This window comes from Eumetopias jubatus, unplaced genomic scaffold (assembly GCF_037043125.1).
Source record: "Eumetopias jubatus isolate StellerSeaLion01/CBP00866 unplaced genomic scaffold, mEumJub1_p1.0 scaffold_8, whole genome shotgun sequence".
NCBI classification, from domain to species: domain Eukaryota; kingdom Metazoa; phylum Chordata; class Mammalia; order Carnivora; family Otariidae; genus Eumetopias; species Eumetopias jubatus.
In genome coordinates, this window is record NW_028274814.1 from 51119861 (window position 1) to 51142939 (window position 23079).

Here is a 23079-nt window from a genome sequence, read left to right on the forward strand (position 1 = left end):
CCGAAAGGTTACACACTATTTCTCCATTTCTAAATCTTACCTTTCATAGTCCAACTTAAATATCACCTTTTTTGTGCAGATTGACCAAGAACATAATATGTACATTTAGCTTTAAATGTGCTTATTTGTGATATGCTACTGTCCTTAGGTGGAAAAAATGGCTTAAAAATGAAAGTAGAGTTGAATACTCAAATTACATACATATAGTAGACTGTCACACATGATGTTTAAAACTGTTATATTATTCTAAAATGAGAATCTATAGCATAGATAGTTAAACATAAATTATTTTGTTAGAGATAGTTGATTATTTTAGTTTCTGTCAAAATGATTTTCCATCAGCAAAGGCTTTCCTTTCCCAAGGAAAGCTTAGTATTTTAGATGTAGAAAGTATATTGGAGTATCAATAGGCAATCAAGCAATATTGTTTATGGCATGATTGGTCACAAATCAAATAGAGCTAGCCAAATGTGATACAGTATTGGTATTTCTTAGTATTCTTGATGTAAAATGATAACTCTTTAAATGATGTCTGAGTTGTTTTAGTTCTAGCATTCCGAAATAGTCCTTTCTGTGATCATTATTAAATCAACATGACTCTTCTTTTATTAGGAGCCCCCACGCCCTGTGCACCCAGCACCCTTACCAGAAGCCCCACAGCCACAGCGTCTGCCCCCAGAAGCTGCCAGCACATCTCTGCCTCAGAAACCACACTTGAAGTTAGCACGAGTTCAGAGCCAAAATGGCATTGTACTGTCATGGAGTGTCCTGGAGGTAGACCGAAGCTGTGCCACTGTTGACAGCTACCATCTCTATGCTTACCATGAGGAACCCAGTGCCACAGTGCCCTCACAGTGGAAGAAGATTGGAGAAGTAAAGGCACTTCCCTTGCCCATGGCATGCACTCTCACCCAGTTTGTATCTGGCAGCAAATACTACTTTGCAGTACGAGCCAAGGATATTTATGGACGTTTTGGACCTTTCTGTGATCCTCAGTCAACAGATGTGATCTCTTCTTCCCAGAGCAGTTAAACCTAGGAGCCTTTATCTCTTCCTCTTTCCGAGTTCCACTTTTTGGTCTTGTTTTAATCTTGTGCATGATATCCATTGTAAAAGCCACATTGTGCAAGATTTCTTGGACAGATGTGTATATACACTACATTTGTTTATAATCAGAAGTAAAATAAACAGCCCATAAAGCAAGAATCTTTTCCTGGACAATTGAAGCTTCAGGGTTTTGAAATGTAAATGTGCACCTTGCTTTAGTTTTAAGGCTGGGGAATATGTGTGGGTGTTTATGTGTGTTTTTCCCTATTTATATGTTTACTGCAGTGGAATCTCCCATTTCCATTCTCACATTTACCCCTCTTCAAGTATAAAGTAAGTAGATCAAGGGATCCGAGGTATGGTATATAACTGGCATGATTCTGCTTCTGGGGGATCTGTAGGTTCATAGCTAAATGAATCTAAACAAAACCCAAGGAAAGAAATAAAAAGCAAAATGGTTAAATAGTTTAAACTAGGTTAATTTGAACACAGGAAAGGATCTGTTCATCTTTTTTCGTTGCTTGGTTGTTAATTAGGTGAAAAAGATCTGCCTTGGCCCCTCTTTCCTAATCTGGCTCTTACATTTATTTTGTGCCTTAAAGATTAACTACTAAAGTAAACATGACCATTTATCCATTGTTGATCTTCTCTTTCAGACTTTTGCCCTTCATTTCTCCTTCATCTCTACTAAATATAGCACATTCCCCTCAAGTGAGTTTTAAACTTAAGGCTTTTAGGTATATTCTTACCAGTGGCATCACTACATTTAACTCTAAAAATTTGACTGCTCTTTTCTTCTAAGAACATAAGTGCTTTTATCTTTGGTCACTACTTAAATTAACTGTGTAAAACGGACCAAGAGAAGAAAGACCATAGTGTAAAGAAAATTGTCCTTCAAACATATTTTAGAATTTATACTGCATACTGTGTTAGAGATTAGGAAAGCAGTGCTAGTTCACTTTATCACCCAAAGCGTAGTATTCTTTCATAGGTAGTAAAATTCACAAAATAATGAGCTAAAATATCAAAGGGAAAGCTTTATTTCCTTATTATTCTCCTGTCATCTTTTTCTGTTTTAACCTTTTAACTTTGTTTTGATGGTGCCAAGTTTTGTCTGATTTACCCTCTGTCAACTTTGGACAGAATTTAAAGTATATCCTTTGGGGTTATTTTATGTAACAATTAGATAATACTTTCTATGTGTCTCTGTTCCTGTTCAGAGTTAATCAAATTCTGTTTAGATCATGGATTTTCAGTATGAGTGCCAGCTCTACTGGTATCAGGTAGGTGTTCAAGTGTAGGTAGTTTAGGGCAGGAGAGATGGGGTAAGTTGGGGGATGAGAGTATGGTTGGGAATAGTTTGAAAGAAATTCATGGAGTTTATGAAATAGTTTTTCAAGGCATCTTCCCTTACCATATTTGAATTCATATTCCTACCTTCTCAAAATAAATACATTTTTAATTTTTCTTGGGATTATAGGAGGGAGCTATCCCTTCTATTAATGCTGCTTTGTTTGCAGCTTTGATGGCTTGTAATGGGAAGCATTCTAGCTGTAAAGAAACTCTCATTAGAGACTTCACAGTATACTGTCACATTAGGTGTGAAGTTTGATTGATGCTGAAGAAAGCCTACAGATTGCCAAAATGTAAGTGCTCCAGAACCTTCCTTTCACTTTCAGAAAATGAGACCACAATGAGAATTAAAGTTTTCATGAATCCAGTTTGCCAACCAACCACATAGATGTTACTCATTCTAGGACTAATGATGATGGTAAAAGAAGTGGTCAGTGTCATGCCAATGAAAATTTTAAAAAGGGAGAAACTGATGATCTTCTAGCGTATATGAACACCTATCTATATCTGCATGTATATATGTTTTTACCCACAGTGGTGGCATTGTTGATTATGTGTTCAAGATCATTCCTGTCTACAGAATGGAAAGCCTGTGTTCAATTAAAAATGTTCTTTATTGGCCGGTTTTATGGTCATGTGATGACAATTTGCTTACCTAGCCTAGAAAAGCTTCCCTTGGTGAATGTTTTTATTTATATTCACTAATCATTTTTTTAAGCTTTCATAGCATTATATAATCAGATGAAGAAAGCCCAGTAGAATGAAAATATTATTTTAGCCTATATTGTGTGTCTTCTGTCAAAGAAAAAAAAAATTCTCAAATAGTAACCCTAAAAATACACTTACTACAGCAAAATAAAACTTTTTTTATTCCAGATGGTGGAAGGAAGGTACAAAGAGAGACTGTAATTATTTGAGGAAAGTGTATATTAGGAGATTCTTTCCTCAAATTAGCATGCCATGGGATTTATAGGCAACAGCTATATTGAATTTACTGAAAAGTGCTAGGCTAGGACTATAGGCATTTATTTTGGGCAGGTTTTGTTGATGAGCTCTGACTTTGTTTCTTTTGAGAGAGAGAATGGAGGACTCAACTAGAAATAGCTACTGATTACAAGACTATATTGTAGCAGTTCATACTCCATGGTACCTTTTCACAAAGTATTACAAATAAGTTTGATTATCCCATTTTGGGAATGCAAGTTTGTTAACAGTTTTAGCCTGACAGTACTTGTGTAAGTATTGCCTTATTGGAAATCCCAAAAGCTTCTGATATTTCCACCTGAAATATAGGATGTTCATACGGCATTTGAAGGTAATGGTGATGTTTGTTGCTGTATGTTTTGCACTTTGTCAGAGTGATTTTCACCCTGTTTTAAGTGTGAGTAAGCCTCTTTTTAAAATTATGTTCTTGCCAGCTAGTTTATAAAATACAAAGACAACATCTCTTGTTAACTGTTAACTTTCTGAGGTAACCATATCCCTGTTTCCCTGGACTTGCTTTAAAATATGCAGAATACTGTGTACTGTTTAACACAGTAGATGTTCATGAGAGAACTGAAGAATACAGCTTTCTTCCTTGAAAAGTGCATATTTATTGGGATGCCGTTTGCCTCACAGAGAGTGTTCCCCACTCAGCCCACCCCCATTTCTGGGATAGTAAATGAAAGATTTAATTGGGAAACATGACCGAAAGCAAGGAGCTTAGAATTTTTGGTACATCTGTCTGCAAAATTCCTTAGGCAGGCTGCACTATACAGTTCTCTTACTGTATTGAGTAAGTGTTAACTTAGTTTTTATCATTTGCTCTTTTGCTTACATTTTCCAAATTATTTGTGCAGCAAGGTGAATGTTAATATTGCATGATATGCATTTACCTTGTTCCATGGATTTTCCAGTACTGTACAAGATTAACAAAATAATGCCTGTGGTATCCTCTTCTCTTTGGTACACTGTGATTTTAGCACATTAGAGTACTGAAAAGACCTTCCAAGTGTTCTCCCCAACTTCCTTCTTGGGCTATTTCAGAACCATATGATTTATTCGTTATTTTAATTTCATTGTTGACCGGTCGTTGGCCTGTTTTATTCTAATTTCCAGAAAAACCATGCCCCAATATTGGATTCTTGGAAATAATTCTACCTAAAATCAGTGCAGGATTCTGCCTTCCTTACTATTTACTGAGTGATGCCCCTCTCCCACTTTTTAACATTTTTGGACAAACAGAAAGAACAATCTCATGAAGTGTTTTTGTTAGTGTGGCGGACTTAGATCTTATTCCTAAAATGCATTCCCCTTGAGCCAGCCAATGGGGAGGAATGATAAAACACATGTTTTGTCTTCTCCAAACATTTTATCATGCTACGTAAGTTTTTTTTTTTTTTCTTTTAGAGTCAGCTAAGTACCCATCATTTATATTTAAATGCTGGGAGTGGGGGGTTGTTTTTCTTTTAGTTTTGTTTGTAAATAAGGTAACTGGGCAATCAAACACCTTTTGGGGATCCTGGCTTCATTATTTTCTCCGCTATTTCAAAATTAAATATAAAAATAAATCCTTTGTAGGAAACTTGCATCCTGATTTTTCTTTATTGCAGTTGAAAGTGTAAATAATAAGACAATGTAAGACCTTCCTAATGTCTAATACAAACTGGGCTATAGCAAGTTGCCCTATTTTTATTAGGTTTTGAAGGTTTTGTGGGGTTTTTTTCTTTTTTAAATGTACAGTAGAGTGGTGTCTGTATAAGTGTTAACTGTAGTGGGATTTTGTCCAGCAAGCCTGAAATTTATACTTTGAAATAAACTACTGGGTTTTTAACATTTGAGTATTCTGATTCATTCTAGTTATTCTCAGCCCTTGTGTTGCTTTTGGAAGTCTCTCACCTTGTTAAGAATCACCCATTATACTGTATAATATGGTTTATTTAACCCACTGGGCAATATCACAGCACTCAAACAACATATCATTCTCTAGCTTTGAAGGAGTTGTTAGTAGAGTTGCTCCCAGATTAGATATGCTACTTTTAACTGATGGGAGACCACATTAAGGTTATATTGTGTGCCTAGTCTGTACCACGAAAAGACTCAGCTGGTGCTTGTTAATGGCTGGAAGAATCACTAACTGTATTTCTGTTAGAGGTTCCTTTGAAAACGAAGTTCTACCATCCCCTAGGGCTTTATCATTAAGTATATCCAGCCCGGGGAAGGATAAAAAGCATGGAAGAGTACAGGTTCTTAGGGCCCAGGCCTGGAAGTGTGACACACTAGTGTCATCAGATTCCTTGGGCAAAAACCCTATCACATGGCACAGCTATCTAGGGGAACATGGGAGATGAGGTCCATGTGGCCAGATGTGAAAGGAGAATATGGATCTGGGTGAGTAGTTTCTGCCATACCATCTTGTATATGAACTTGTATGCTAAAGCCAGGTATTATTATGTATCTTCTTTCTTCTACAGTGTGTCACCCTATAGAGAATGTTGTAAAAAAACTACAAAATCAACAGAAAATGAAAGTGACAGGCTGAATTTAATATACTTTATTAAGACTAATTCTGAATGGAAAAACATAGCTAAAATAGTGCCTTTGGAATCTTATTTGCAACTTTCTATTCCCTCAACTCCCTCCTTCATTTTATGTCACGTTTCAAAATTGGTTTCATGGTAATAAAATCAAAGTCATAGGTCTCTGGCATGCCCTTGTGGAGAGTTTTGTTGAAATGGCTCCAGTGAAAAACAGGGAGGCCACCTTGTACTGTGGGACCACTAATGGCATAGGCTGTATACTCGGATGCGAGGTAGATGTCTGCCACCTGGAAAGCGAGAGGAGAGGGACATTTTAGAAAAGCATTTGGAAAAAACAAGATTCCTGTTTTTCCTTTTTTTTTTTTTTGGTCCTCTTTTTCCAAAGTCGCAATATTAGCCCCCTTTTAAAATAAAATCTTGCAAGCTTCCACAACATGCTCTTCCATAACCATTTGGTATTCAGATGTGAATTGAGTAGAAGTGCATTAACATAGCCAAATTCTGAGATCTGGAGTCAGAATGCCCATATTCAGAATTCTAGCTCCAAAACTTGTTTAAAAATAACCCCTATAGGACTCCGTTTTCTCATTTGTGAAAGGGTTTTAATAACCATACTTCATAGAAGAGTTGTCATGGGGATTAATGAGAGCAAATGCTTGCAGCAGTGCCTAGGATATATTCTTCAGCAAAAGTTGTTACTAATCAGGACTGTAACAAGAGTTTTAAAGTAGAAGGAACTCAACATTCAAAAACAAGGTCCATGAGTTCTCAAAAGCACCTAAACCCTGGATAGCAGCAAATCTTAACCTCAGAGGAAAAAGAAGACGTCTCATAGCTTCTGATTTTCCACATATTCAGAATGGCTCAAGGAAAATGATAGTAAGTGTATCCTTCAACAGAAACTCTTTTGATGACAAATTGGCAGACTCCTCTCTCCAGAAGGTAGTAGAACTTGGCAGGTGGAAGGTTGGCTTGGGTTCTCTCCGGTAAGGCGGCAGAGGTCATTCTCTGTGTATCTGGGAATGGCTAGAACACTTCTTGCACACTCTACTGAATGTTTGCAAATACCATTAATAAGAAATAAGCACTCACTGGGGTTTCATGGGTGTCAGGCTTTCTACACCCACAGAATTTTACTTTACACAACATATTGGGACTTGTTAAAGCTAGCGCTTTGGTATCATGGCTAAAAAGTAGCTTGAGTAGGAACTAGACTATTCTAAAGCATCTTCTGTTTAGGCATTAGGCTGATAGAAAAAATTATGTGTAGGGGGATCAGCATTCTTAACAGTTAACTCCACTTCTAACAGATTTCTCCCAGAATTTAGGATTGAAAGTGCAAACAAAAAGACAAGCCCAAACCAGGAGTGCAAAAGGACGTGGTAGAATGATTCTTTTCCACCAACCAAATGGCTAACTCATACCCTCGGACACCCCAAATCCAGTAGTGTGCAGGAAAGTTTTTAATGACCAGCTCTCTTGAGAGGAAAAAAAGACCCTGATTTGTAGTGTTTGCTGATTTGCATGGTGTAAATACTCCTCCATGGCTGATTTCAAGCTATCCACATGATGTCAACGGATTTTAACAATTGATTCTCACAAGCCCTTATGAGCTGGCTTCAGACCACCACTGCAAGTAAGTAATACCTATTTATTACCTATATTAGGAGATGCATTACAGCACTTAATAATTCTAAGATGGTGAAAACCCTTTAGTGCTTGTCCAATAAACCTGTTCCCTCAGCTAAATTCAGTTCCTGCTTAATGTGAAATCACACTGCTTCCAATAATAGGTTCTTTGGACTTTGGGCTAGTCTGATAAAACTTAAGACATCAACATCATCATCATCATCATCATCATCATCATCATCATGGTGTACATTTACAAATAACACAACATCAATACTAAATATTCTTCACAACAATCCTATAAGGCAAGTACTGTTATGTCCATCTTACAGATAAGGAAACAAATATTCCAAGATTATGGAATTTTCTATTAAGTGGCAGGGCAGGGCATTAAAGTTAGGCAATGAGACCTACTACCAGAATCTGCAAAAGCTGATTCCTGAATTGAACTTATGGTCAGAGACAATATTGTGTCTTATGCCACAAAAATCTCTGCAGCTTTGCCTTTGGATAGGCCTACGTGCAGGTAAAAATTAAATTCAAAAGCCAATTCGCATGTTACCTTTGTGTCATAGCAACCTCCAGGACTTGGGTTAAGTGAGTTCAGGTCTTCACGGCAGCAGATGGTATTGCAGGGATCGCCCTTACTGTAAGGATCCTTCTTATAATCTAGGAGGAAACAGTGATGGGGAAGAGGGTGAGTACTGGTTGTTCTGAGATACACCTGCCCACAGGAAGCCTCTGGACCTGTTCAAGTCTAGATAATCAAGAGAGTCCACCCCAGTGGCCTCACTGACCCAGCCGCTCTCAAGAAACTTGCACAGTGAGAGTGGATGGAAGACAGAATAAAGGATAAATGTGCATCACTATTTTTCTACAAAATAAATACAAAATTGATACTGTTCATCAAAAATAAAGTATTTGTGAATAAAATTTTTGTTTTATTAGCTGCTTCTGTCCTTGGAAGAAAACCTGTGTTAGGGTTGAGGGGGAGTGGTAAAAAGAAAATACTCTGTATGGGTTATTGCCTCTGTGTTTTATATATTGTTTTTTTCAGTGAAAAAAGTCTGTAGAATCTTCTTCCATGTCATTTTATAAAAGACAAAATTCTATCTGTTGAGTATAAAATATGTATAGTATTGATTGAATACTAAAAACTTAACTTCTTATAATTCCTTCTAGTACTGAGATGGATTCTTAACGTGGGAAAACATACATGGATTCTTTATCCATGCGGAAGAAAAGTTTTGAGGAATGATTCTTGAGAAATGTGCTACGTACTGTTGTATCGCATGATATATTTCATGGATGCCATATCAGTCACGTCCCCTTGGTCACGCCGGAAGATTTTGGCTCGTGAAGCCATATCATAGGAGTACTCCAAACCCAGCTTCTGAACTAGCATTGGATAGCCACTCCAGCTGTAGATTTTTTCATGGAAAGGAATGTTGTAGGAGGGCCAATATCCTGATTTAGGATGGAAGGAAGGAAGGGTGAGATTGACAGGGAGACAGAAAAGAGAAATGGGACAAAAGAAATATTATTAATGATGGTTTCTTTTGAAAATCGGCACAGGTGTGTGATTGCAAAATGATATTATAAAGAAAATAAAGCTTTGAATGTGAACGCTGGCCTTCAAACTGATCCTTTTAAATGTACAGAATCAGTATACCTCTAGATGATTCCATAAGGGAAAGAAGAGCATCAGAATTCTTTGGTTTTCACCCAAAATTCTTTTTTTAAATATTTTATTTATTTATTTGTCAGTGAGAGAGTACAAGCAGGGGGAGCAGTGGGGGCAGAGGGAGAAGCAGGCTCCCCACTGAGCAAGGAGCCCAATGCGGGGCTCCATCCCAGGACCCTGGGATTATGATGTTGAGCCAAAGGCAGGCGCTTTTGGACTGAGCCACCCAGGCGTCCCTTCACCCAAAATTCTTAAAGCAATCTATTAACCAGAAAATAACCTTATGATCTGGATAACAAAATGAAGTGTAACACAGAGCGGTCTGAGGAGCTGGTTTAAGTGAACCTGGTTCCTGAAATGCCGAGATAGTTTCACAGTGTGGCCCTAACGGAACAGGCCAGGTGCTAATCATGGGACAGTGGAAGAATATAGTACCTAGAGTTCAGAAAACCTGAATTCTAGGCTCAAGGCTGAATCACCAGGTCTTAGGCAGTTAACCTCTCTTTATTTTCTCTTTTTAACAGGGAAAGGAGAAGGAAGAATCCATAATTTGAAGAGACCGGAGATGATCTTTAAGGTTCCAGCAGGCTTTAACTTCTTTTTGTAAGCATTCCTTAAGGCTTAGCTTCATCCCCAGCTTCATAATGTGCCAAGTCCATAGAGCACATTCATCACTAAGTGTCAGACATGTGACACAGCTCTGGTACAGTCAATATTTCGGGAACAGCCCAGATTCCAGTGGCCTGGGCTATTGTCTATAGGACAGTTAGTCAACGCGGGGACTCTTCCACCATTCAGGGTTTATTTCCCATCCTCCATATTGTCTTGGCCTTTGTCTGCCTTTCTCCCTTTTGACTGTTTTATAGGATCCCCTTGGTAATCATTATGCTTGGTAAGCATCAGATGAATATTAACTATTATAATTATTATACTTCTCTTTATATGAATGCAGCTCAAATGAATAATCAAAATGGCTGCTTTACACATCACATTTTCCATAAAGCTTCATGATTTACAAAAACATTTAGAGTATCTTACATAATCTCACAACAACCTAATTATGTATATAAGCATTACCATCCCTCCTTATAAAGAAAGAAACAGAGGTTCAGAGATGTACAATGCCTCCCTTCTGACCAAGGGCTTCCAGCAATATACCACAGCTGCTTCCAAATTCTAGGTTTGTGGAACTTTCTGTCTTTTATGATAATGGCTAGATGATATCATGTAAGTATTTGGGCAAATCACATTTCTTTCTTTCTGAGCCTTTCTTTCCTTACAGTAAAATCGTAACAATGCTGCTTATCCGGAAGTATCTTAATGAAGATCAAACAAGAGAACATAAGTAAAAGGCCCAAAAGAGTGCCTAGTATATAGTAGACAATGAATTGAACTCTCTGTTCTTCCCACCTCTGGCAAAATAACTACAGACAGATCAGCATCAGATTTTTTTTTTTTTTTTTTTTTTTTTTTTTAGTCTCAGGGTAGATTTCTTCATGGCATCTAGGAACAAGATGACAAAGAACTGGACTGCCATTCCATAATTAGCGGCCGTCCAAAGAAGAAAAGGCCTTGAATAGCCTGTCCCCTTTAACACACATCTCCCCCTTGAGGCTGCTAATTTTGTTGGGCTCTTACGAGCTGGATGGGCCAGCCTTCAATATCAGACAGCTGACTTCTCAGTTTTGAACTGCCATCCTAACCAAGTGACTGTCAATGATTCGACTTCTCTGTTGACTTCGTGATATCTGATCGGCTGGGCAGCTGAAGTTTCCACCTTCACGAACTGTTTTCTGCATGTTAGGAGCATTTGGTTGGCGTCATTATACAATCTCTGGGGACCGGGGAGCCTGAGGACCAGGCCCTGATTCCCGGGGTCCGTATCTACCCTCGGTTCTGTTCCTGCTAATCTATCAGCTGATCTATTGCAGTAGCTTCCTAATTAGTCTCCTACCCTCTCTCTGACTCCCAGTCTTTTCTCCCTTTTCAAAAACTCCCATTTTCTAAACTGCTTAGCAGGATAGAAAGGCTGATATTTTTCCCTCACCACCACCTTCCACTGCATAGCCCTTCCACTAGCTATCTCGAGCTAACAGTCTCTCAGTCACACCAGTTTCCATGCCTCCATCTGTTTGACCTTGTCCCCTTGTCAAATTGCTGAGCTCTTTTTTGACCTTTAACCATCACTCAGACATCATCTTCACTCTCATTTATTCAAGAAATATGCACATATGTTGTGTGTGCCAAACACTATGATCGATGCAAGGTAAGAGTGCTTGCTTTGTGTCAGCCAATGTGCTCCAGAATTTACAAGAATTCTCCCAATTCACTCTCGTGACCACTTTGTGAAATTACAAAGGTCCACACTCCCACATCCAAAATCTCTTGGAGGCCAGATAATTCAGAACTCAGGGTTTTGCAGGTTTTAGAACAGCAATGGGGTGTGCATATCACATATGACATTGCAGTCTCTGTGGGCAACACTTCATAATCAAAGGCATTGAAATTTCTGTAGCCTAATGTATAGTCTCCCTGGAGGAGAGGAAATAAAGACTAAATAGTTCAAGTCTACCGAACTACCAAACAGGTAGTTTTTGCTACCAAAAGGAGGTCAAACTACTAAGTTTGCTAGGAAAGAACAATAAAAAAATTTTTTTGAGATTTCAAAATTACAGATAAGTGATTGTGGACCTTGTACCCCTACTGTCGTGTTTTACAGATGGAGAAAGTGAGCTTGGCGAGAGTGGATCATTTGCCTGAGATTTTGAGGAGCAGAGACTCAAATCAAGGTGGTGCTTCAAATGTCGGGGCTCTGGTCTTGCCCTCCAGACCCACCTTCTCTGATCCTCCCACTGACCACAGCCCCCCCTGGGCTTGGTGCTGCGGACGTTATGACGGCTCTTCCCTTTCTGGGTTCTAATGGCTGTTTATGTGCCTTGCTTCCTCACTAGACTGTTTCTCAAGGTCGGGGATTTTGTACCAGCAGCCATGCTTTTCCAGTTCCCTCCCTGGGCCAAGGAAGCACTTTTGTAAATATTTGCTGAAGTTGACTAAAAGCTTTACCCAGGAACCCAGGAGTGAAGGTAATATTAGAGCTATGAGAAGTCCTAAGACTATAAAGGCCTGGATTTGTCCCCAACTATACAATGTCCTATAAGAGTTTGAGGTGCAGATTTTACATGTTGTGCTGAAGCTGGGAATTCTTTCCCAGTGTAGCTAGCAATGGCTTTCTCATCCTTTCTTCCCCACCATTCAACCCCCACCCCCGACCCCATCATATAGTCCCATACCACACGTTCCCCAGCACATGTATACACACTCACAGACTTATCAGATTTCCAGACTTCTAGCATAAAGACAGTACCTCTCCGTAGAACCTCAGTTTGGTCAGAATATTCTACATATGTAGGAATTTGCTCCACAATGTAGAGAGTGCCGGCATCAAGGCTGTACTTCGGCTTTACCTTCTTCAGGTCCAGGACCATGTATTGATTGTTATAGGTGCCTGAAATATTGGGAGACATGAAGTAGGGTATGGGTATGGCTCTACTGGTTAACTCGAAACCTAAACATACGTACCTGCCTAAGAGGTATCCTGCCGGGCCACTTACCAGAGTTGTAGTTTGAAAAGATCTCTGCCCACTGCCTTCCATCATTTGCCATCATATTGGCCACACGAACTCTTTGCCATGCGAGGAGAGACTGGGGTACCACAAGCTTTAGTAGGGTTTTATTATACACGCTGTTTGTGGTCTGTAGCAATATCAAACCACTGCTAAGAATGTAAAAGTCATCCAGAGACTCCAAAAACCCTACAGGAGAGACAGTTATACAAATCAGTATACATATAGCTGGTATATTCAACCAACATTACTGGTGTAGAGCTTTGCATACACAATGCATTTTGCAAAGAGTATCAGTTATTGATACTTGATCCTTGATTGCAGTAGCCTCTCCTGGTTTGGGCTCACCTCTGTGTGCTTACTTAGCAGCTGCTTATAAAACGTGCCAGTGGACCTCTGACCCTAGATTCTCTATTGATATTTTTTGGTTTTATAATTTGGACACTAAAAATATCTTAAATCAGGACTATTCCAATTTTCCAAAATGATAAACAGAAATAGATCCCCACTAACTAGGATTTTGCAGGAGAACTTGTAGTTAGGGAGGGGTACTAACAGGGTTCATGGCTGGATAATAAGATTAGGGATGTCCTCTTTCTTCTCTTTCTACTTTTCTGTATTTCTCAAATTTTACATAATGAGTCTATCGGATCTTTAGAAAGAGGAAAAACATCTACACTTACCAGAGGAGCTTCCCCAACTTACACCATGTTTTGGCTTTTTTTCCTCAGGAAACACATTAATAAAACAAACACATGTTTACTAACATGCAAAAATTACTTGCCCACGGACCACCTAATACCACCTCACCAGCACCGTGCAGGCCACACCTGGAGAAACACCAACGGATCTGAAGCTTTTGTGTTCACGAAGAATAAGATGAGGCTCAGAGAGGTGAGGGCACCTGTCCAGGACCATACAGCCAGCTTGACCCAGTCCAGCACTCTTTCCACTAAGTGTGAACCCCTATGCTCAGCCTTCATGGCTCTCCTTCTTCTGGCTTAATGAAGGCTGGAGGAGGAAAGCTTCATGGAGGAAGCAGACCTGGAACTGAGTCAGGAAGCTTGTGTAAGAGCTGACTAGGGGAGACCTGGGGGCTCAGTCAGCTAAGTGACCGACTCTTGGTTTTGGCTTAGGTCATAATCTCATAGTTGTGAGATAAAGCCCGTGTGGGGCTCTGTGCTTAGCATGGACTCTGCAGGAGATTCTTTTCCCCTCCCTCTCCCTCCCCCTCTGCTCCTCCCCAAACTCACTCTCAAAAATAAATAAAATCTTAAAAAAAAAGGTTGACTAGGTAGAGAGCAGTGAGCAGCACAGGTATGAACAAAGATGTACAGCAGGAATAGATGTGGCATAGGAGATTGGAAGTTTGGGGAGGCGGAAGGAAAGAAACATTAGAAAATAGAGTTGGCCAAAGAAGGCATCAAGATGGCCAATAGACACATGAAAAGATGCTCAACATCACTCGTCATCAGGGAAATGCAAATTAAAACTACAAGGAGATACCACCTCACACCTGTCAAAATGGTTAAAATCAAAAACTCAAGAAACAGCAACTGTTATTGAGGATGTGGAGAAAAAGGAACCCTTCCTTGTGCACTGTTGGGGGGAATGCAAACTGGTGCAGCCAATGTGGAAGACAGTATGGACAGTCCTCAGAAAGTTAAAAATAGAACTACCCTATGATCTAAGAATCGCACTACAGAATAGTTACACAAAGAATATGAAAATACCAATTCGAAGGGAAACATGCACCCCTGTTTATTGCAGCATTATCTACAATAGCCATATTATGGAAGCACCCCAAGTGCTCATCGATAGAGGATGGGCAAGGAAGAGGTGGTGTGTACATACAGTGGGATATGACTCAGCCATCAGAAAGAATGAATTTGCCATTTGCAACGACATGAATGGAGCTAGAGAGTATAATGCTAAGCGAAATTAGGTCAGAGAAAGACAAATACCATGTGATTTCACTTATATGTGAAATTTAAGAAAGAGAACAAATGAACAAAGGGAAAAAAAGAGAGAAACCAAAAACCAGATTCCTAATTATAGAGAACAAACAGATGGTTTCCAGGGGGGAGGTGGGTGGGGGGGATGGGTGAAAGAGGTGGTCGGGATTCTTTCCTTGTGACGAGCACTGAGTAATGCATAGAATTGTTGAATCACTATATTGTACACCTGAAACTAATAGAACACTTCATGTTAACACACTGGAATTAAAATAAAAAGAAAAGAAAATATAGTTGGACAGTCATTCATTTATTCATTCAACGAACAAACTATTGTGCATCTCCTCTAGGCCTGGTAGGGATAGGTGGGGTGCTATCAAATAATGGGATCACCTGAAGCTAAAGCTAAGACCGCAGAGCCGCAGTGGGAGTCAGAAAGCCTGCATTTTTGTTCCCTGCACTGCAACTAACAGATTTGGCACTTCTTATTTTATCTCTCTGTTCCTTATTCCCTTCCTCTGATAACCTGGGACTAAGTGATGTCATGAAGCGCTGTGTAATTTTAATTTCTGGAAATTACTGAGTAGGAAAGTTCCATGATAAGGGTAGTGTCCAACCAACTCATAATGAACCTCCACAAGGCTGTCATTGGCCTATCAGAAGTTTGTATAAATGACAGAAGGTTGCACATTCCCAGTGGGATAAGTAAGGCTTGATGAGTGGATGGCACCCTTGAGTGAAATTTTCATGGGCAACTCCTCTTGGAAGATACAGCCCGGACATTGGATGCATGGCTTCACAAGCAAAGTGTGGGATGGATTTCAATGACCTTTCATTCACCTCTCGGGCTGGGGTCATTTTGCAGTGTTCAAACTGTACAACCATATTTGGCTGCCTTGGGCAAGCTCCCCGGTGGAAGATATCCCTGGAGTGGAACGTCGTATTTCTGTCATAATAAACTTGCTAATTCACTCCTTGTAGCAACCTCTATGAACACAAGAGGGCAGGCGTTCTTTAATATGTGAGTGACTACTACTATGTAAGGAGCCGTGGTTCATCCAAGAGCAAGACTGTTTATTACAGATGGAAAAATGTAGGCCACCCAGAGTTCTGGAACAAAGAGAATGAATTGGCTTGCAAAACAACTCTAGTCAAGATGGTTAATTCTACAGTTTAGAGTTTAAGATGAAATAAAAAGGAAAAGGCCGAATGGGGACAAAGTCCTGAAACATTACAAGAGAAACAAAGGTTCTTTGGCAGTGTCAAATTATATTCTTGCTTTTATCTGTCATTAGCAGCTTTGAAAGGCAGACAATTTTAGATCAGGAGGAAGTGAAACACTCAAGTATGAAGGCCAGCCTGCAAATAACATTTCATAGTAAGTTCATTGCCGAATTTAATTAAGAAATAAAAGGGAACACTGACAGTTAATAAATCTCAAGACTTAAAACAAATCACTTGAATCACAAAATCACAAAATCACAACAGAGACCACTACCCTCTGATGCCATTTAGACCTATTGCTTAATACAAACCAGAAAAAATGTAGCCTTATTGTCCTATCAGGTGCATTTACACTGCGCCCATTCCCACATTGCATTAATTAGCAGCTGCAAAGCCCCAAAGACCAAATGCCCTCATTTTTTCCCCAAAGAGTAGAATCAGTGTTGACCAAGAATGTAAATAACACACAAGTCAGCATCAGGACTATGGATCATGTTTATAAAAATAGCCTGTGCTGCATTTCTTCACACACACACACGCCACCCTCCATATTCTCTGCAATGTGACCTTGCAGCATCTCCCATCAAAAGATGCCTGTTTCCCCATCTCCTCAATCTGGGCTGGATTTGGAACTTGCTTCAGCTAACAGAATGTGCCAATTCCTAGGCTAGGCCTCAAGAAACCTTGCACACTTCTGCTTACTCTCCTGGAACCTTGGTATTGTCTTGTAAAGAAGCCCAGCTGAGCCTGGTCTCTAGGTGAGAGGCCACGTGGAGGACCAACCATCTCAGCCAAGGTCAAGTTCTAGCCCGCCAACCCCCAAGCGTGCAAGGGAGTTCTTCCAACCTCAGCAGAGCCGCACACCCACTCCAAAGACAGCCACAGAGGCATGAACGTGAGTAGCTGAGGTGTCTAGAAAGAGCCACTTAGCTGACCTGTGGACTCAAAAGCAATAGTAATCACATATTATTTCTAGCCACAAAGTTTTGGAGGTTATTTTTTATACAGAAAAAGCAAACTGATACAATAATAAAAATAATCCAATTATACAACATATTTTGTTTTCAAAGGTCTTACTGCCATTTGATTTTAACACAGGTGGATATGACCCTTGGGGAACTCTCTGGTCTTCCTTTCCTCTTTTAACGAAAAGCAAAATAACCTTGTACCATGCTCTCCGCCTTTCTGCTTAACTTCTTCCCACTACTGAAGAGGGACAGTATCACTTCTCTGCCCTGTGGAGAGCACCAGCCTGGGCTGGGCTGTCTGCCTTCTCCGAGCCAGTGTGGCAACCAGCCAGTAAGTGTGTACTACACACAGAGTATATCCCAAGCACTGTGCAGTAATTCCCAGTTCAGAGACGATATGAGAATTTCCTCAGGAGCTCTTCCCTCAGACCTGCTGAGGGAAGAGCTGCTCCCTGCTCCCCTCGGCTCCCCTCAGCGCCTCCATCAGAACCCCTGCTCTATGGCGGCTGCCTGCAGCTGGTGGCTCTTCTCCTCTCACTCTTGGGAAGGGAGGCCTGTGGGGCTCCCTGTTATCCCAGGACACAAAACCCTACAGCCATTTATTTTGCCTGCTCAACAAGGGACTCCGTCTTCCCACCTTCCAGAGTGGCATTTGCTTGTCTTCCTGCCAAGATCCTAACTGGTGGCAATCAATCTCCACTTCTCCTTCAGTGATTATTCTTCAATCAAGGAAGTATTTATTGAGCCCATTTCTGCCTAATCCTGCAGTGGGAATGTGATCCATGGAGGATTCATACTACTGTGTGCTTCAGCACAGGAGCCCATACTGTGGAGACTGAGTACCCTGCTGTGGTCCACATAAAGGAATGAGTAGGTCTCTTAAAGACTATTTAGAGTGACTATCAAGAAGTCGGCTTTATATTTCATCAACATTCTGTTATCATCCACATCAACATGAAATTGGTTTTTCTTCCATAACGGAATTGTCATCTTATTTGCTTTATATTAATTTGTTTCCTGTTTTCTTTTCCATCTATCCCATAGCATGTAAGATCCATGAGGGTAGGGCCTTTTTCTGTCTTGTTCACTCCAGCACCAAGAAGATTTGACATAGTAGGTGCTCAATAAGTAACTGTTAAATCTAAGGAAGAAAGAGAAGATAGTGGTGACTCACACTGACTGTGTACCTGCCATACACCAAATACCTTGCTTTAGAAGGATGGACACCATCATCTGATCTTCACAAACATGGCACTTTGATGAGCTATTTTTTTTTAAATACTCAGGTATTTAAAGCTAATAAACAGTGTTTTCAGGAATAAATCTAAGACTGACTCTCAACACATGCCTTTTCCACTATACCCTATCCCTAACAAACGTGATGAGAACAGATGTGTCGTCTTGGAAATAGCAACAAGACTTAATGACACGCAATGGAGCGAATACAGTGGAAACGACGAAAAACAGAGTGAGTCACGGGGAGTTGCAGGTTTAAACAGGGTGGAGTAGGGGAAAATCACCTTAGGACAAGTATGGAAAGTAAGGTGAGATTTATAAGATAGAAGAAGGAAATTTCCTGAGCCAGGGATCGGGGGAGACAGGTGGGGCCTGGGCAAAGGAAGACATCAGTGTCCCGGGACGGTGCAGAGAACAAGAGAAAGGTACTTTAGAAAACAGAAATGAAGTGCTGTAAAAATCTATCTATAATCCTTCGAAACAGGTGCTCTTGTTCTACTTTTATTTTTTTCCTCCCTTGGTTCTACTTTTCAAAAGGCAGAAAACATAAATCTTGGCATGTATTAACTCGCAGAGTGTGTATATTTCAGCTTGACGATGAAAGTATCTGAGATAAAAGAGCTAACGTGGAATTAGTAAAAGTAATTATAGTACACGAAGTAGGGAATTTTGTGACTTTGAAGGTAATAACATTATGGATTATGAGGGAGGCAACTGCATTTTCTGGAGCTCGGAGACTCTTCTTTCTTCTTCCTGTGCACCTACTCTCAAGGATTTGAACTTCATAGGAGAAAAGGCTGAGCAAAGTCTTTGCTACAGACCAGTAGAGTTGCCAGCATCTCAGTGGGTGGCTTGGATCCGGTGTGTCAGAATCACCTGCTAGCATGTTTGTTACACACGCTCCAGCCCAGACCAACTGAATAAGAATTTCTATGGATGGCACTTTGGAATTTGCATTTTTAGCAAGCTCCTTGGGAACTTTAAGTCTAAGGGGTGTGTATATATGTGTGTGGGGGAGGTGATGGGATGCCTGGATGTCATGCAAAGGAGGGGCACCTGCAGGCTTGATGAGACATCCTAAGTGCCTTCCAGAGAACCTCACTTACAGATAATTAAGCGTGAAGACTCAGCCTCTTAGGAATCATTGTTACTGGAATCCTCATTTAAAACACTTGGAATACATTCCAGCTTTGTTCCCCTGCAAGAGCTCCACCCCCATGGCATGCTTCGAGGGTCTTTGAGCTTGGAGCTCTTTTTTTAGTCTTAACCCTTTAACTTAAAAGCAAATTGAATCATTTCTGAAACAACAACAGCAACAAACAACAAGGGATATTTAGAGTCTGATATATCGTTTGAACTCAGTCCCCAACCCCTGAGTCTAGTGATTTTGAGCATGTTATTTAACTTTTCTGAACCTGTTTTTTTTTTTTTTGAAAATGCACATACGATACCCTCCTTGTGAGGTTTTCATGAAAATTAATTGACATCACACACACCAAATGTTTAGCTTAGTGTCAGTCCCAGTGGCAGGCACATAAATAGGAAATAAATGCTGGGGGTTTTTTGTGTTGTTTTTTTTTTTTTAATTTCAAGAACAAGTTGAGCACAAACAAGTTTATAGCAATTTATTTAAAATTTGCTGCCTAAATCCCATAAAACTAGTTAAGTTCAAGTCATTTGTAATCAGGATGGCTAAAGAGGAGTAGCTTCGAGGTCCAACCTCTGGGCTGAACATACAGCATTGCATCTGAAATGTCTCGGTAATAATTCTTTACCATCTTGGATTCCTGTTTTCAAACTCAAGTTGTAAGAGAGAGCAGTATGCAGTGAGAAGATGATGCCTCAGGCAGCCCTCACCTCCACCTTTCATTTTGTTTACCCCTCTGTCCCCCTTGCAGTTCCTGCCATGTCCACACAGGAGTGCGTCATCCATTATCTGCATCCCTCCTTTTCTTTTTAATTCCCCTTCTCTTTTTTTTCTTTCTTTCTTCCTTCTTTGCTTCCATAAATATTTATTCAGTAATTACCATCATTGCAAGGCTATGTGCTGGTGCATCAGGAGAATGTGGAATAAATGAATACGGAATATGAATATGGGCTCTGAAGAAATCATGCATTGGGTACCAGGAAAGCTCAAAGGAAAGACAGCTTACTCATAACAGAATTGAGTAAGAAAAAAAAAGACAAAGATATCTGGAAAGTCTCCAAATTTTTGGAAATCAAACAAGACACTTCCAAGTGAATCATGGATTAAAGAAATCATGTGAGAAATCATAAAATATTCTAAACTGAATGGAAATGGAAACAAAACACACCAAAATCTGTCAGATGCACTGAAAGGAGTGCTTAGAAGCAAATTTATAATTTTATTTTCTTATAGTAGAAAGCAAGAAAGATAAATTACCTAGGATTCTGCCTCAGGAAGTTAGAAAAAAAAAGTTAAGTGAAAAGTATGGGAAAAAATGATAAAGATAAGAATGGAAATCACTGAGGAGGGAAAATGAACAAACAATAGGAAACAAATCAATGAAAATAAAATCTGGCTATTGGAAAATATCAGTAAAATTGACACACCTCTGGCTAGACTGAATAACAAAAAAGAAGATTTAGTATCATGAATGATTAAAAGGACTTAACCACAGATCCTACAGACAGACATTGAAAGGCTCATAGAAAATATTATAAATAGCTTTATGTCAATAAACATGATAACTTCAAAGAAATGAAAAACTCTTTGAAAGACAAATTTTTAAAACTGGCTCAAGAACAATTAGAAAACCTGAATAGTCCTGTATCAATGAAAGAAATTGAGTTCATAGTTAAAAACTTTCCAACAAAAAACCCATGTCTAAATGGCTTAATTGATGAATTCTATTAAACGCTTAAGAGGAAAAAAAATATTACCAGTCCTACACAAACTCTTTCAGAAAACACAGAAGAAAAAAAAGTAATTCCAAACTCAGGTTATAAGGACAGGTATACCAGGACACCAAAACTATTCTAAGAAACAATAGACCAATATCTCTCATGAATATAAATGAAAACATTCCGGGACTCCTGGGTGGCTCAGTCGTTAAGCGTCTGCCTTCGGCTCAGGTCATGATCCCAGGGTCCTGGGATCGAGCCCCGCATCGGGCTCTCTACTTAGCGGGAAGCCTGCTTCTCCCTCTCCCACTCCCCCTGCTTGTGTTCCCTCTCTCGCTGTGTCTCTCTCTGTCAAATAAATAAATAAAATCTTTAAAAATAAATGAAAACATTCTTAACCAAATATTAGTAAGTTGAATAAAAAATAAATAAAAAGAATAATATGACTAAATGGGATTAATCCCTGGAATGCCAAGTTGGCTTCACATCTGAAAGTCAACCCATGGAACTCACCATATTAATAAAGGAGAAAGATCATATGATCATTTTAATAGAAGCTGAGAATTTCACAAAAATGCGCTAAGCAAAAACATTAAACAAAATAGGAAGGGAGGGGATCCTCTTTAAACTTATAAAGGGTATCTCCAAACACCTACAACAAACCTCATACTTTATGGTGAAACACTGAATACTTCTCCCCTAAGATCAGGAACTAGCAAAGGATTTTCATGCCACTTCTAGTCAACACTGTGCTGGAGGTCTTATAAGTGCAATCATTCAAGAAAACAAAGACATACAAGGGAAGGAAGAAGTAAAACTGCCTTTACTCAGAGATGGCACAATTATGTACACAGAAAAATCCCAAGAAATCTACAAAGAAGCTGTTAGAACTGACAAGTGAATTTAGAAAAGTCCCAGGATACACAGTAAATATACAAATAAATTATATTTCTGTATTGTGATGGTTTTAAAATTTTCATATATTCTTTGATATTCTTCCATTTAAAAGATAGATTCTAATTTCCTTTCCTTGTGTGTGGGCTGATCATAATAATGTGCTTCTAATGAATAGAATGTGGTGGAAGTGACAATGTATGACTTCTGACACTAGGTCATAATAGGCAGTGCTACCTCTGCCTTGTTCTTTTGGATCACTTGGTCTGCGGGGAGCCAGGCACCTCGTCATGACGTTACTTGAGCAGTCCTGCGGAGAGGCCCAAGGAGAGGAGAACCAACTTGCTGGCACCACCTTGTCAACCATGTAAGTGAGTCAACTTGGAAGTGTATTCTCTAGCTTCAGTTACGCTATCATAGATTTCAGCCCCCCAGTCTTTGAGTCCTCAGCTAAAGACCCACATACAGAGACGTAGAGACAAGCCATCCTCACTGTGCCTTAATCTAAATTCCTGGTCCACAGAAACCATGAGATGCTAAATGATTATTTTTATTTCAAGCAACTAATTTTTGGAGTGGCTTGTTATGTAGCAATAGAGAAACTAAAAGCAATGAACAATTGGAAAAGGAATAAAATATCAATTCTGATTAGAGTAGCATCAAAAGTTATTTTGATATCAAAATACTAAAAGGTATATAAGACCCTTACAACGAAAACTACAAAGCATCGCTCAAGTTAAAGAAGACCTAAATAAACAGAGATGCAGTATTTGTGGATGGAAAGACTCAGGATTATTGACATGTCGATTTACTTTGAATTGATTTAAAGATTCAATGTAATTGAAATCAGTAGCCCTTTGCAGTGAGGTCTTCCTGCAATGGTATTAGCTACCTTTTTAGTGCTGCCATTCCTGTGAGATTTCTCTCTATGTCTTACTTCCTTGTTTGTGACTGCACAGCCAAAATCAATAGTTGGCTGTATCCTGCCAGAGGGCTAACACAGGGCTTTTCTCTTCCTCAGTTGTTCGGTAAAACAGACCATGGCAGTTCAAAACCGGATGGGATGCTTCTAGAACAAGA

General features: G+C 39.6%; 2 protein-coding genes across 4 annotated transcripts in view; one reads left to right on the forward strand and one right to left on the reverse strand.

The window, feature by feature from the left end:
* ATF7IP (activating transcription factor 7 interacting protein) overlaps nucleotides 1-5217 on the forward strand; it is a 123781-nt gene extending 118564 nt beyond the window's left edge. For all 3 annotated transcript variants that reach the window (XM_028119683.2, XM_028119682.2, XM_028119681.2), the window contains exon 15: nucleotides 613-5217. In XM_028119683.2, the coding sequence (XP_027975484.1) occupies nucleotides 613-1032 (420 nt within the window). In that variant the 3' untranslated portion in view covers nucleotides 1033-5217. The remainder of the gene's footprint in view (nucleotides 1-612) is intronic.
* A 703-nt stretch (nucleotides 5218-5920) lies between these two features.
* The window catches only part of PLBD1 (phospholipase B domain containing 1), a 53818-nt gene continuing 36659 nt past the window's right edge, over nucleotides 5921-23079 (reverse strand). The window contains exons 7-11 of the mRNA XM_028119684.2: nucleotides 12846-13046; nucleotides 12599-12739; nucleotides 8832-9017; nucleotides 8113-8219; nucleotides 5921-6208 (exon numbers count right to left, since the gene is read on the reverse strand). Coding sequence (XP_027975485.1) covers nucleotides 6026-6208; nucleotides 8113-8219; nucleotides 8832-9017; nucleotides 12599-12739; nucleotides 12846-13046 — 818 coding nt within the window. The 3' untranslated portion in view covers nucleotides 5921-6025. The remainder of the gene's footprint in view (nucleotides 6209-8112; nucleotides 8220-8831; nucleotides 9018-12598; nucleotides 12740-12845; nucleotides 13047-23079) is intronic.